The 16,913-nt window shown below is 36.1% G+C and overlaps 1 protein-coding gene across 1 annotated transcript; it reads left to right on the forward strand.

The window, feature by feature from the left end:
* The first annotated feature begins 3,845 nt into the window (after nucleotides 1-3,845).
* On the forward strand, nucleotides 3,846-10,320 carry LOC117122173 (C-type lectin BfL-2-like). Its single transcript, XM_033267680.1, has 2 exons — nucleotides 3,846-3,948; nucleotides 9,435-10,320. The coding sequence occupies exons 1-2, from the start codon at nucleotides 3,940-3,942 to the stop codon at nucleotides 9,912-9,914; spliced, it is 489 nt and encodes a 162-aa protein (XP_033123571.1). The 5' UTR covers nucleotides 3,846-3,939; the 3' UTR covers nucleotides 9,915-10,320.
* Nucleotides 10,321-16,913: the final 6,593 nt, after the last annotated feature.

Genomic DNA, 16,913 nt, shown 5'->3' on the forward strand with positions numbered 1-16,913 from the left:
ATTATTATTATTATTTTTATTATTATTATTATTATTATTATTATTATTATTATTATTATTATTATTACCATTATCATCACCATTATTACCATTATTGCCGAAACCATTATTATTATTATTATTATTATTATTATTATTATTATTATTATTATTATTATTATTATTAGTAGTAGTAGTAGTAGTAGTAGTAGTAGTAGTATTAGTAGTAGTAGTAGTACACAACATTTATAAACAATTTTTAAAGGTACGGAGCGTTTGGGAGTTTTGTTGATTATAGTTAAAATAATTCCACAAAGGAGAACCTCTATATGATATGCTTCTCTTTTTAGCATTGGTAATTGGCTTTGGATTTTTTTTTTATTTTGAATTTTGGAATAGTAGAATAAGGTACTTTACGTTTCTACAGGAGTTCAAAGAGTCTACAACGGCCCAGGTCAGGTTGGGAGGAGAAAAAAGCCAGGGAAAAATCAGAAATTTTGATTAGAAATACTTATTAATCAATAGATATACTTATTAATCAATTAATCTTATCGATTTCCACTTTATTTTTTCATAGTATAAAACATCCTTTTTAAACTATTATTTCTAACGCAGAAACCCATTGATTTCCACTTTCTTTCATTTAAGAAAATCTCTGTGACATGACATGGCCTAGTACACATGCGTACAACCCATCCGCTCTCGAACCATAGCCCTGGTTCGAGACGAACACGAGTCATTCTTTTTTAGTATTAAATTTGCAACGTACTGAGCAGGCAGTACAGTAATTCGTCAGCTAACTGAACTGGTGGTAGCCACTGTGTGTACATTAAACAAACCATGATGATATTTTCATATCCGTCTTTGGTTGAACTCCAGCACTCTTCTTGTGCTGGAGGACTCACAATAGCATACTCACAGAGGACTGTCTCCCTGTGTACTGAATTGTGAATGTAATGTTCCCAGTGTACGAATTGAAACAATCATATTGTGATAAGATGCCTTAGTGCTTGACTACTAAACCACGTGTAATGTGGCCAGTGTAAGGAATTGAACCAATGATCCTGTGATGAGAGGCCTAGTGCTTGACTACTAAACCATATGCAATGTGGTCATTGCAAGAATCGAACCCATGATGTTGTGGCTTGACTACGAAGACACATGCAATATAAGGAATTGAACCAATGATCTTGTGATTAGAGTCCTAGTGCTTGACTACTAAACCACATGCAAGGTGGCCACTGTATGAATTGAACCCATGATACTGTGATATTAGGCCTAGTGCTTGACTACTAAACCACATGCAATGTACAGTTATTTTTCTTGTAATGGTGTTTTTGTGTTGTCTTGATGTGTTTTCTTAAAAACTGTAGTGTACAAAAAGCTATTTTTTAATGTTCTAATTTTGTTGTATGATGGACAAATAAATGCTGTGGATTGCAGTGCATTCATTATGTGATCAGTGTAGGAATTGAACCCATGGTACTGTGATAAGAGGCCAAATGCTTGACTGCTAAACCACATGCAATGTGGCCAACGTACCAATTCAACATTCTGTTAAGATAAGAAAAACGTGCTATAGAATAGTTAAAATAATTTAGATTTTATAATTTTCATTTAATTCATCTTATTAAACAAAATAATTGGAAACTTCTTTAACGTAAAACATGACACCCTAGCATGTATGAATGTATAAATTGTATTGCACCTTCCCTCTTATGTGATGATTTTGAAATAGTTTTGACGAGTTAGTTACGCCCATTCACTCAACGATCCCCCAATTTCCAACTGCTCTGTCAATGAATGGTTCTTTAAAGAATTAGAATACCAGTCTCTTTAAATTAAATTTAATGAACTTCACCTTTAACTGTGGCACACATTAATAAGTTTTATGTTGCATTCGAACTATCCTAATACAAAAAATACAATTTCAAAAGTTGTGAATACAAGAGAATGTTAAACAGTAGGCCTACTTAGTTAATCTTAAACAAATCTTTAAACAATTAAAAGCTAATAAAGTAAAGTAAAAGAGGTTGAAATCAAATAAAAATCACACTGCAAGTTCAAATGCAAATACGAACCTGCCATTATAGGCACATGTGGTTCAAAAATAAAATGTTAAAACACATTAAATAACAATTAATAACGTCTAGATATTTTTTCTAGACTTGTTGAGGTGGTAATTTAGTTAACAAAATATTTTTTGTTTTTATACAACATTCAATTAATTGTTTAAAATAAAAATCAAAAATTATTATTAGAATAAACATTAGATAAATCATCAAGCAATAAGTGGAGTTTACACTCACTAGACCCATCATAAAATACATTCCAATAGGATGATAATCCCATGTTTCAAGATCGTTTTGAAGTTGTTTAAGACATTTATTACGTATATGTTTTAAGAATGAACAATCAAAAAGGAAATATGGTCTTCTATTGATAATTTATCGTAATGTAGGGAGCCCGGGGGGGTTCACAATTCACCCACCTGAGCCCCAACATGGTTGGGGCTGAGTTAAAAGATGTTAAGATTATGGCACCTCTAGATTGCCGGAAATGGCACTCTCAGACTTACACATTATGTAAATACAAATTAAAAAATACATATAAAAAAAAGATGCTGGCCTAATTTAAAAACATATGTCAGGAATACACAGGGTAGAGTAGGCCTATGCTTAATCCTCCATGAATAAATAAAGTGCAAGAAACACGAAAATATTATATAATGCAATATTAATGACGATGACTATAGGGCGCCTCTATTATAGTTATACGAGTTGACGGATGTTGTAAAATACATACAACAAAGATGTATGCCTAATTAAATTAAACATGTGTTATAAATACACAGGGACCAATATACTATCCATTATTAATGAAGGTATGAATTGTCTTTTGAGTTAGGACAGGTGAATACGTTAGAATTTTGAATAAACAGACTACTGGTATATTATTTAGTGTTATTATTAAGTAAACTTCTGGTTTATTAATGACAGGACCACGTATGTAGGTAATTCCCATCATAATGGACATATCTACCTACCAGGTTATAACTATTCAATAGAGCAATACGAAACAGGAGAGTAAACTTGGGGTGAAGAGTCAATATTAGAATAAGGTACTGTAGGTTTCTACCGTGGTTCAACTCAGGTCCTACAGCGGCCCCCGTCAGGGTGAAGGACAGAATCCATGGAAAACAGCAATGTTGATTAAATATTAGAGTAATTTCAGTGGTTTTTAAATTTAGATAGTGTTATAACAGTAATACTTCCAGAGAGTGATGCGATCAATGAGGTCTTTAGGAAAGCAGATCATACGATAGTTTTGATTTTGGAATTACATTATTTAATCTAAACATGGTTGCTTTGCATCGCAATAGAATTTTTTGATTTCGTGAGTGACGTCCGAGAAGCCTGGAGATCCTCGCACCCCGTCGTACGACGCCATGACGAGGTCGTCATCCCCCATCCCGTCGTATGACGCCATGACAAGGTCGTCGTCGAACCAAAAATATTGGTTTTCTATCAAAGTCAACGACCCTCTTCCCTGTCACGAGCAAGTTGCTCTCATCAGCTCTCACACTATCACGACCGTACTGGTCGGTGTCGGTCGTGTAGGCCCTACCGATCGCAGTGTAGGTCGCGATAATGTGAGAATAAAAGTACAATTTGAAGCCCACCAGAGCGGCTATTTAAAAATTGATGGCTACCCCTTTGCACATAAAAAATGTTGCATATACAGTACTTTATATTCAGTGATTTCTGTTCTACAACAGTGACGTTGTCTTTCCCAACGTCATATCAGTGGATGGGCGTGTTCGAGAGATTTGGAAATTCTAACGTCATTTACAGTATTAAAATTGGCCGGGATTGGTCAAAGCCTGTATCCAGAAAATGTATTTAAAGCGTGATGTAATATAGTAAGCCACACTTTACAAAATTGAAGAAGTAGGCAGTCATGGGAATCGTAAGTTGTACAATTTTATATTATTAATAAAATTTTAAGATAATATAGCATAATATATAACATAGACATAATTATACTGGGATATTACTTTAGTCAGAATTATTCTTTGTTTTGTTATGTTCCTCACACTTTCGTGAGGGCCAAATGTTCCTCAAATGTAATACTTTTTGTTAAGATATTACCCCCTAATAAATCATCATAATGGTAAACCGAACGGGTCACTCTCCTTAAATATAGTCTTTTTCCACATTATTAATCTCAGCACTAAGACTATTCTTCCTTTTTGTTTTATTGTTAAGGCCTAATTACTATGGTCTATGGCCGAAAACGTTTTTGAATCAATGATCAGTTCTCCCGAGTTTGATTCTACACTTTCATTTAATTAAAATCTATATTCACGAAAAATGCAAATTTTAAAAATGTGTCTACATCATATAATTTTTACATGTCGAAAATGTTTCCAACTATTATTAAAATGGATCCACATAATTTTGTTTTTATAAAAAAAAAAGAAGGATCTTCTTTTATAAAACATAGGTCGATATTTGTTAAATGTATGTGTGCAATGGGTCCATAAATTTATAATAATAATAAAAATAAGTCTATTTTTAAGCACTATCTACATTTTTACACACTTTAACCATTATAATTCAATTGTATGTAATTTTTTATTGGCGATATTTAAATTTGTATAGCAAGTGCTTTTCTCTTGTGTTTGAACGATTTCTTATGTATTTGTATTTATGTTGGTTTTGGGCCCTGTGGAAAACAGTTTTTTTATTTTATTACTGATTAGGATTTTCCTCATTAAATGAAACTATTAAAAAAACTGAGGTGTGTAATATAAAAGATGGGTCGACATTTTAGAGTATAAGTTAAATTTTCCAGTGCGGAAAAACCGCCCCCTCCCTCATTACCAACGAAAAAAAATCAGAACAAAACGACGGGGCTTTTCCGTAAAACCCGGGAAGCTCCAAAGGGCCAAAATGAAAACATAGTTTGTCCGCATGTGCGGAAAAAGACAAAAATCTGAAAAAATGACTTTCCTGCTTGTGCAGGAAAAGCCAAATATACGTTAAAACCCATTCACCAAAGGTGTTCTTTCAAGAGTTCGTGAAATCAGTTATTTATACTACTGTAAAGAGAACAACCAAACAGAACATATATTTCGAATAAGACAATAAATTATTAATTGTCACACGAAGCTTGTTTCTTTGATGTCATTGCAAATAAAAATGAAAAAAACAAAAACAAAAACAATGAAAATGATCTCATCAGAAGACGTTAAATTCAGATACATCAGATTATTTAGATTAGCAAATTAATGTGTTAGTCTGACGAGGTCGTCGGCCGGGGGTTCAAACTAAGTTGACCGACGGTGGTGCAGTGGCGGATCCAGGAATGCAAAGTAGAGGGGGCCCGGGAAGGCAAGGGCGTCGATCCGTGGTTGAAAGTGGGGGGACGAAATGAAAAATAAAGCCTTGGGCCGTAGGCCCAAATTTTTGTTTGGGGACCAGGTAGCGAAGACCTCGAAAGCTCTGGCGCCTATAGCCTTTTAATTGATTTTAAGCAATGCAATTAGAATTTATTTAAATACGAAATTTCAAAATATCCAGTGGCGAATCCAGTAATTTGAAATAGAGCTGGGCCCAGAGAGGGACTTTTACAGATAGAGAGTGTAGACCACCTCAGCCCCACCGTGGTTGGGGGCTGAGGTAAGAAAATTTATGATTATGGCACCTCTAGTTGGTCGGAAATGGCACTCTCAGACTGAATTTGAATATAATTTTCATTTTTCTCCACTTTTAAATTTAAAAAAAATAAAATAAATTAGGGATGGTGGGCCGGCTGGGCCCCTTGAATCTGCCACTAAAATACTCATCATAAAAAGTTTTGAAAATTATCCTTTTAGTCATAATTATGCCCGCATATATATTTCGTGCAAACTAACATTCATAAAAATAATGATTTATTATTTACTGATTAGCTTGTAACGTATTCAAAATTCGAACTATGAAAAACAAATAAGATAAACTTAAAACAGTCATTAATTTAGTCTTTTTGCATTTACAGTACTTTTAAAATCAATCGAGAGGTTTTTGCTTTTCTTCTCTTTTTGAATTTCACTTTTGTGTAAGTAATATTGCGACTAAACTATTGTGAGTGGAAATAATACCGTCTAATTTACGATCAAACAGGACTAGGGAAATAGGGAGCACACAAAACATTAGTAAGCATTTTGATTTCACAAACATAAAGGTGATTTACTTAATTTATCATTATCAGTGGCGGCTCCAAGAAAGCAAATTAGAGGGGGGACAGGGAGGGACTTGCATAATTTGGGAAAGTAGATCACCTTAGCCCCACCATGGTTGGGGCTGAGGAAAGAAAATTTATGATTATGACACCTCTAGATTGCCGGAAATGGCACTCTCAGACCTAAATTCTAATTATAATTTTCCTTTGTTTTTTCCATTTAAAAAAAATAATTTTTAAAAATTTAGTGTCGACTTGGCCCCACTTTTGAATCCGCCACTGATTATTATGACGTCATTGCGAGATTGCGTCAACGTAACACTGGAGTTTGTAAACTTTTGGTATCACTTAATCGAAATAGATAGACATATCCGTGTCAAAGGCTGTATAATCATTGTTTAATAATGGCTATATAAAATTCAATTGACTAACTATATATTTTTTGAAAACAGTAATCCTATGTATGTAGATAATATTAAACACTATATACGTACGGGTCATAATAATAATACAAAAGGAATAAATACTTTATAGTAGAAATCGTGCACTTTTGAGTTATAAGTATACACGCTTCCAATTTTAACAACGTTCAGTACATTGTTTTTACAATAAATTTAGCCTCTAATATAACCGTTGAACCCATAAAATCGATCTATTGGTTTCTGAGATGGTTACGAAATGTATAAACAATTACTCGGTTTTGGTCCGGAAAATACGTACCGCACTTACAGACAAAATTCATGAGTCATGCGTAATTGTTATTCTTTCCATTCGCTTTTAAAAGTGGGGTTTTAATTATAGAAGATTGGTGAAAGGTGGGGGGGGGGACAATCGATATGATGTCCCCCTTACTTTGAAAAGTGGGGGGGGGGGACGCGTCCCCCTGTCCCCCACCGATCGACGCCCATGCGGGGAGGTACTTTCACAGATTGAGGATCCATAGCACCTCAGCCCCACCATGGTTGGGGTTGAGGTAAGAAAATTTGTGGTTATGGTACCTCTAAATGGCCAGACTTAAAATTTGAATATGATTTTCTTTCTATCTCCATTAAAAAAAAAAATGTTAACAACTTGGGTGGGGCAGGGGGCTGACAAGGACCTCTTGCATCCGCCACTGGGGTGGGAATTTTTCTCTAACCGCTGCTGGCCCCCTTCCACTGGGTTGGGGCAGCATTTTTTCATATTAGCCTATTCCTCTCAGAATTAATATTTTATATCTTTAACAAGACAGTTTAGAAATTGTATATCCGCCGAGCGGGGCAGAGGCAACACAACCCAAAGCCATAATATCAGCGCTGGTTTGAACGACATGTTCGCCTACACTTCTAGTGGTGGAACAAGCCTTCTCGGATAAGGACTATAAACTGTAGGCCCAATGTACACAATTTGGCTCACGTGTACTTAAAATAACCCAGTACATTTTCCGAGACGAGTGAAGGGTTACCCCAGGGACGTATCCAGGGGGAAAGAGCCGTGTATGCAGCGGCTCCCGACCCCCCCCTCCCTTTGTACACAGTGTTAAATTTTTAAAGCTTGTTTTTGTGCCAATACAAATTATTTCCTGGGATCACTCAAAATGAATACTTCTAAAATACTTAAAAATGCATCAGTACTCGTTATACATAGGCCTAGGTCTACTATAATTATAACACATGCCTAAACGCGATTTTTAAAAATCCATAAATCCCAGGCCAAGTTTTTTAAGATACAGAAATGTGATACTGTATGGTTCAGTTTGGTTTTTATACTTTTGCAAGCTTTTTAAAGTATTGTTTAATAATATTATACTATTAGTAATAATAATAATAATAATAATAATAATAATAATAATAATAATAATAATAATAATGATGATGATAGTGATAATTTATAGTAATATTAATAATATTAAAATGTGAAGAAAATTTTGCCAAAGGCGGAAAATAAAGTTGTGATTTGTTGATGACAATATTATAGTTAAAGCTTAGTAAATTATAGTTAGGTTAAGTTGTCCTGGATATTAAGTAGATCCCTGATAAAGTACATGAGAAATTTGTTGGCGTTTCATTTTTAATGTGTAATGGTGATGTGATGATGATGAATTTTACTTTGTAAAAGTGTGATTTCCGGCCATCTAGAGGTACTATTTCCTCAAATTTGGTGGGGCTGAGGTGGTTGTGAAATCATGGTTTTGAAGTATGTAAAGAACATACTCAAAGACAATGTTTATAAGCTTTGTTTTCTACGGTATATCACACACATTAATAAGATATTTATGGTTGCCGTAAATCCCTGATAAAAGACAGTGAGATTTATTTTTTTGGCGCTTCGTTTGGACTAATGGTGATGTGATGATAATGAATTTTACTAAAAGTGTCGTTTCTGCCATCTAGAGGTACTATTTCCTCACATTTTCGCTCCTCAGCTCCAACCATGGTGAGTCTGAGGTGGGTGTCGACTCACAAAATGTCCTCCCCTCCACCTTTTATAACAGATCTGCGCCCTTCCCCGTGTATGCCATTAAACTGCATCGAGTCGGCACCTGACTCAGAGTATGTCTTGTGACTGCTGAGGAGAGGGTGCATAAATTTGTTTTTAGGATATGATCTGGTTTTTCATGCCCATTTTTCATGATTATGACTATTTTGGATAATAATTTTTTTTTTTGAAAAAAAAAGGAAAATATATTCAAATTTAAGTATGAAAGCGTAATTTCCGGCCATCTAGAGGTGCCCTAATAATAAATTTTCCATGGTGGGGCTGAGGTGGGTGGTTCCTCAGTCTGTGAAAGGCCCTCCCAGGGACACCTCTCTTGCGAATTCCTGGATCCTGTTGATTTATTATAATTATTGCTGAGCCTACTAATATTATTTATGATGTGTCTAATACAATTTTCCCTTTATCCTCTCAAAACATTCCTTAAAACGTTCAGAGTGCGCTACTTCACAGGGGGTTCGTCCCCCTGGACCCCGCCGGGGTCATACGTACCTCGCATAACAGCTTCCCCTTTCAAAATCCTGGCTCCTGTTCCCTGTTACCCTGGTGTATAACTGGTTCATACAGTCCCTTATAGGAGACAAGTTACTGTAAGAGCTTGTCCACATCTCGAACCCTTTGAGAACATTTCGGTACAAAGCGCTATATAAATTTAACTACGTTACATTAAATTACCAACAGGGGCTACAAACCGGGTAATAGGTATTATAATCAGTATAAATAAGAATTATTATGTTATATATTTCTATTGATAGGTATTGCTAGTCGGTATCTTCATTGCGGTGGCTGCAAGCCCTTCTGATGGCGCTCTATGTCGAAAATGTCCAAAATATTGGCTTCCATTTGGAAATAAGTGCTATCGATTGTACGCATCTCCGAAGACTTGGGATGAGGCAAAAAAGGATTGCTCCTCTTGCAGCAACTCACACGGTAATCTCGTCTCCATCGGAAGTGAAGCTGAAAACAAGTTTGTTTCCACGATTTGGCAAACTTATAACGGTGGGAGAGGAAACACATACTGGATTGGTTTGAGGAGGTCGGGCAGTACTTGGCGTTGGTCGGACAATTCATTCTACAGTTACAGGAAATGGAAATCCGGCGAACCCAATAATTTTGGAGGAAATGAAAATTGCGTTCACCAATGGAAAAAGGATGGTAATTACCTGACCTGGAATGACGGACGTTGCAACTATAAGTTGCCATACGTATGCGAGTCTCGAAGTATTAGAAATTAAATCTTCCAAAATGATTTGATGATACGATATGTTTGTTGCACCATATTTAGCATTCAATGTAATGATTGGAATATAGTAGTAATCTTGTCTGTTATTTGAGATTTAATTAAATTTATTAATTTCTTGACCGTTCAATTACCCCAATTTATTCCTCAAACAAGAGGTTGGGATTCAATTAGGCCTACATTCATTACTACTACACTATTATTATTATTATTATTATTATTATTATTATTATTATTATTATTATTATTATTATTATTATTATTATTATTATTATTATAATATTATCGTTATTATTATTATTATTATTATTGTTATTAATATTCATTACTAAAGTAATTAAATTCTTGGCATGAGGTTATTAAAAGTATATATTCATTTAATCACACTATTATTATTATTATCATCACACTATTATTATTATTATTATTATTATTATTATTATTAATATTATTGGCATGAGGTTATTACAGGTATATAAGAGCGCTAAATGCATAAGATCTTTAAAACCGCTTTATAATACGGATATTTGCCTCTACAAACCTTGTTTCATTAATGAACTAACATTTCTGAGTAGCAACAATAGCATTATTCTGAGTTGCATCGAGTGACCATTTTGATCAGATCATGATGGCCACTATGAGTGAAGATCATTTTCTAACTTTTAATTGTCATTTTAATTAATCCAATTGTTTCCTCAATAGACAATAACTACACTAACAGCTTTTATGTTTAAGAAGCTGACGTTTTTGAGTTTCAATAAATGTATAATGCCCACAATTGAAATTTGTTCATGTCTTTGTTATTTAACTGTTTTGAAACGGATTCAAACGTCAAAGTAGAGAAAAAGAAGAGAAATGCAATAATGTTACTAACCAGGGCCCCCGATCTCCAGAGGCCCATTCTTTATGCGCCCCGCCCCCTTATAAAATTCTAATAAAGCAACTCATAGATACAAATCTGAATTGATAGTATTTACCTGTAGGAGTACTACATATTATAATTTGTTAATAACTTTAATATAATCAATTATACATGCCTAAGCCATGACTGTAAAAATTGTCACTTGAACGCCGATATCATTGTGGACGGATGGAAATCCACAATGAAACAGATCGTCATCTAAGCATGCATGAAAGCTTGACCAATATTATAAATTACTGACAGATATCGTTTGTCTGCCAAACTGTCCTTTTTCTAATATAACGATTTTACCGGTGAATTTTGCGGCTTGGACTCGCTTAACTTTAGTCTGCATAAGGGGTGCCGCCATTGGGTCCCTCTAATGAGCAGAGTTTTCACTGAGAGTCATGCTACCCTACTGACAGAAAATGTAAATATATACACATGTCAGAGATGATGATAATTTTTATCAACCTAAAAGCTAAATATATATGACCTGTTTTAGGTTTCTTTGCCTTTAAATGATCAAAGTTATATATTGGTACTTTTACTTACATATAAATCATTACCGTATGCCGGTCCTAAACATCCGAAATAGTAAAGTCCGATGGGAACAGATACACAGATAGATTAACTTAGTAAAAGTACGTAGGCCTATATGCAGTATATAATAATACATTATTAATCAATATTCCTGCCCCAAAACATAGACTAAGAACCAAAATAGTGCCCCTTAGGAGGATAGCATTATTGGTTACTTCAGTTAAAAAATGAATAAATTGTACAATATCCAATTTCATAAATAGGTTCACGCTAGGACTATATAGTGGGCCCGTCCACTCTTAACCACCATCCTCAATACACTGTACACAATAAAGTAACACATAAGCTGATATAGTGTGATTCGGTCCTCCTTTTGTTACAACAAAAACGTATAAATGGTAGTTGCTAAATACAACGGGTTCAGCCTGGGGGTGGGACTCGAACCCACAATCTCCAGATCACTAGCCTGGTATCCTACCTCTAGACCGACGAACTTGCGCGCCTGATGGCCAAGGCTGAATTCGAGTCCAAGTAAGCAGCAGGTACTGCAATGTTGATAGTAATTGTTATTGTCGTGATGGAATAGACAATAACTGGATTTGCGTCAGGAGAATCAAGTATAGGTGTAATTTTTGCCCTACCTGACGTGGAAATGTACTGAATACTCAGTACGTGTGGTGCTCGAGATATTTCTAATGGTAGGGTAGAACTAGGGGTGCAAGGTTGTTTAGAGTGCATCTCTTCTCTATTAGATGTTCCACTGCATAACACCCAACGGCGGAGGAGCGTTTTTGAAAGTGGGGGCCATTTCATAAGGTCCAGTATGCGAGAGAAGTGAGCATCTAGGCTGGGGGCCAGAGGGCCGCCAAGGGCCACTGTGGGGCTCTAGGGGACTTCGTCACCTGGAAGCTATGGATATTTTACGAAGTTTGGTGAATTTTATAAGTTATTTTATAGGCATCAAGCTACTGTTGGGGCTGAGGTAAGACAGTTTGTGATTATGGCACCTCTGGATGGCCGGAAATTACACTCTCAGACTTAAAATTTGAATATAATTTTCCTGTTATCTCCATTTAAAAAATAAAATTTAGCAATTTAGCACCCCCACCCTTGAATGCGCCACAGATTTCCAAAGTCGAAGTCGAGATTGCTTCCACGATCTCAATGAATTATTTATCATGAGGGTTATCCTTGATATGGGTATTCCCCGACGAAACCTCAACTTTTCCTCCGATGGATAAAAATTATCCTTCTATAGTAGCCCGGAAATGGTAGGGCCTACTCCAACTCTGGCGGGTTCAGTAAGTCGAGATAGAGGAGTCTTGCGCAAATAGAATGTCCACCCACCTCAGCCTCACAACTTTTGGGGCTGCGATAAAAATAAAATATGATTATGGCACCTCCAGATGGCCGGAAATGGCACTCTCAGATTAAAAGTTGAATACAATTTTGTTTTCTCCATTTAAAAAAAAAAAATTAAAACAGTAGGAGGTTGGGGCCCGTGCTGACTGGGTTCCCCTTGAATCTGCCACTGTTCAATATAACACTTGACATAGCCTTCATTTTGTTTCACAAATGATTCCTAATTCCTAACGTCAAGCGAAAGATTCTTTTATTTGAAAGATTTTTTTTTACTTAATACAGTTTTTAAACCTATAACACATTTACTACAGTGTACTGTAAATTCTATAGTTAACCTTTAGAGAATTTTATTTTGAAAATGGCCTAATTAAGTATCTTATTGTTTTCGTTTAGATGGAGTTTAAATGTGGTTATATTACGCTAGTTTGAAGGTTTACTGTAAGCCAATCAGTTACATATACCATACATCTTCGTGGTTAGCATAACGAGAACTAGAGCTTCGCTCCATTAAAGAGTGCCTACCTCAGTGGTAGCGCCATAATAATAATAATAATAGTTCAATGAGACTAATTAAAATTAATTAATTTTATTGATTTTTTTTTTATAGTATTTTTGCCTGTGTGAAGTCGAAAAAATGGTTCGAACGGCTCACTCGCCAATAGTTCCGATGGTGGAACAAGTCTTCTCGGATAAGGACTTTAAACCGTAGGCCCAGTGTACGCATTTATCTCGTGTGCACTTTAAAGAACCCAGTACATTCTTCGAGAAGAGTAGGGGGTTACCCCGGTGTATTGGTCCATTCAGTCCCCTGTCCCCTGCGGATATGCCACATAGGATAGTGATTAAGTTCACTTATTGGCATATCCTTGGCGCTCTTGTCTAAAAGAAAAGAAATGAAATGAATACATAAATAAATAATAAATAATAACAATTATTTGCGTTCTGTTATGACAAATGCTCGTTTGGATAGCCTCATGATGCTTGGAATACATCGTGATAGGAGAGGCAACCTCGACCTTGACAGTGTGGTCGACAGAATTCATGCATTTCACTTTCCAGAATGAGGATTTGAAAATAAATTAGATGGTTACATTGCATACTTTTTGTTTCTTGTTTTATTCAAAATGTTTTGGTTTTGGACGCTGATTTCAACATTAGAAAACATAGCCTACATGAAGTCATATAATATTAGCTCGATGCCTATCAAAGTAATAAAAGCCATTCGTCAAATATCCTTGGCTTCCAGGGGGGCTTCCCCCTGGACCCCCACCGGGGCCCTAGGTGGTCCCTGGCCTCCAGCCAAGTGAGACTCGATTCGCTCCATTAGCCCCCACCCCGTCGGGGCCTTTAGCCCCTCCGTTGGCAGGTCCTGGCGCCATCACTGGCCTACCTCCCCCATATGCCTAAAGACAGAATTTACGAAGGCAGGCGATTCCTCTTTTTTCTTCATGCTCGAAGGTGGGTTTCCATGAAACTTTACAGACGCGCGTATACAGACGTCAATCAACAGTTTGGTTGCTCAACTCAAAAAGGAAACTTGTAATGTTTGTTAGAAAATAAAAAAAAAATATCTGTATTTTATAATAATAATAATAATAATAATAATAATAATAATAATAATAATAATAACAACAACAACAACAACAACAACATTGCAGCGTTCGTAAAATGTTTGTCACTGGTGCTGGGAACAGTCACAAATGTGGGGGAAGGGGGGCCAGCCCCCAGTAGAAAAGTGAGTGGGTCATTGGCACTCCGCTTCCGCCGCCGTTGAATAACACCCTCATGTTTAAAAAAGCGGGAATGGGTGAGGCTGTCATTGGTTTCAACAAATTGGAACTGGCCACCAGCTTAAAAAGGTTGAATACCCGAGGCCTAGTGGGAAGAAACGAAGGCCGTACGAGTACGAGGGCACATTAGCGCCGGCACGTTAAACAATAAGGAAGGGAAAGACTACACTGTATTTATATCGAATTACTGTAGGCCTAGTGTTTACCGTACTCGCGCGAATAAGCGCCCGGACGCTTAAAATATTTTTGGCTCTTTTTGAGGGGCGCTTATTCAAACGGGCGCTTATGAAAGCAGAGTGGAAATTGAGTGGGAAATTATGGAATTAGAGGAAAATTCAAGGGGCACCTTTTTTTTTAAATCGAAGATAAACAAATGGTGTTGGTTAACAAAAGGTAATCGTAGAGAGAGCATGGCTCATGACAAGAATTTTGGTGGTATTTAGGCCTACACAACAGCAGATAAAATTAGTGGTGGTGTTGGTGGTGGTAAGCGTGTTGGCCATCTGCCAATTCAGATTAACAGGATTACTGCAGGGTTTCATAGTTACCAACCTGAGAGATTTGAAACTTGCGTGAGTGACTACACCATTTGGCTGGGGGGGGGGGGGGGTGGGGGGGGGGGGGATGTGCGGGGTCCAGATGCGGAGCCCAGCTGCGGTCAAGGCCCCAGGCGCTCCGACGATCTGAGCATTAAAGCTGTTTTAAAACGATTTCAGGGAGTGTGTGTTGATAATACCGGGTACATAAGCAAAAATATTTTGAGTTTCAATCGTTTATATATTTTTGAATAAAACCAATTTCTTTTAATTTTAAATACATTTCCCCCTGAATTCGTTATAATTTCTTTATCACGCATATATTTGTGTTAAATGCGTGACAAATTATGGATCAATTGCATGTGTTTCTGCAAAATGCGTTCATTCAAAATCACTTTGAAATGCGGGACTGTCCCGCACGATGCGAGACAGTTGGTAACTATGGGGTTTCTTGATGAAGTTTATTTTTGTTGACTGAAAATGACAATACAGTATTTTAAATTTTAGATGTTAAATACTGTAGTTCTAAATTCAAAAAGTGTAGCAATAAAACAAGAATGCGATTCTGAAGATGCATCAAAAAACTGAAAACCATGTTAAGCATACTGGAGACTGATACCGACAGATGGATAGATCGACTGACCGACCAACAATGCTAAGATAGATGCGAATAGTTTTTTTTTAGGGCGCTTATTCGAGCGAGTACGGGTTCACATTTGGGATACAAAATAGTTTATATTTTGTTTTACCACTAGGCATAGTTCCTATCATAGAATTATATGTGTCCTTTTGCTGGTCTAATCGAGATCTGCTCGTTGCCCTGCAAGTTTCCATTGTAGTAATAGGTAGACCTAGGCTTAAGCCTAGCACCAGCGGAACTTGTTGAACTTGAAGCGAACTTGCGGCCACACACTCGCACTCCCAGCCTATCGCCCCCTGCTGTGTCTAGTCATAGAGATATTATTACAATTAGTCCATTAATTTTCACACTGTGCCTACAACTATTTTAGAGCTCTGGATAACGCCGTAGCTTCACCTTCGCATAATGATGAAGGGGTATAGGCCCGTTACCAACGGGCCCTGTTGCCACCCGGCCCGTTGCCACCCGGCTTTTTGCCACATTAGGCCCTAACTGTGAGATGCATCAAAGAATAGATAGAGGAAGAACGAGCAGCTCTATAGCGTATTTTGCATTACAGAATTGTAACGCATTTTCATATCATGCGAGCCAGGCCCTCTCGCGGCAGTGTGCGAACTGCCTATGTTGATAATAAAAATTACAGGTAATAAGGTAAGGGTGAACTGCTTGCGATGCCATTTTCGACTTGCAGAGGACGGCCTTTTATAAAAATTATATTTATTTATCTAATACGTTTTTTTTTTATATTTCTTTTATTAAGTATATAGAGTATACTATTATTTTATTTTTTTATATTTATTTTTTTGCACACTTCATTTTGTATTGTTATATGAAGACGATTATATATACATGTATTTAGGTAAAATATATTCTTATGTATATAAGCCTATGTTTGTATCAGTTTCATTTTATGTCCTATGATCTAATAACATAACATTACATGATCTGCTGTTGATTGAAATTCATTTTGTAATGGCTTGTTTATATAATGTAGGCCTATATTTATCAATGACAAATTTTCACTTGTATTTATAACTGGATAGCGGCATATTTTTTATCATAGTACTGTAGTTTGTGCCAGATGTATTACTTTTTCTAAATTTAGGGCTCATTCTGTACATTTTAGACGTATTTAAGCTTCATAAATTATATATTTTGAATTTTATATCAGACTTATTTAATAACAGATTACCACATAGTTTATCTGATTATTTTGAAAATA

Source organism: Anneissia japonica, unplaced genomic scaffold, assembly GCF_011630105.1.
Source record: "Anneissia japonica isolate Jap-2015-1 unplaced genomic scaffold, ASM1163010v1 scaffold288265_len830512_cov201, whole genome shotgun sequence".
NCBI lineage: Eukaryota > Metazoa > Echinodermata > Crinoidea > Comatulida > Comatulidae > Anneissia > Anneissia japonica.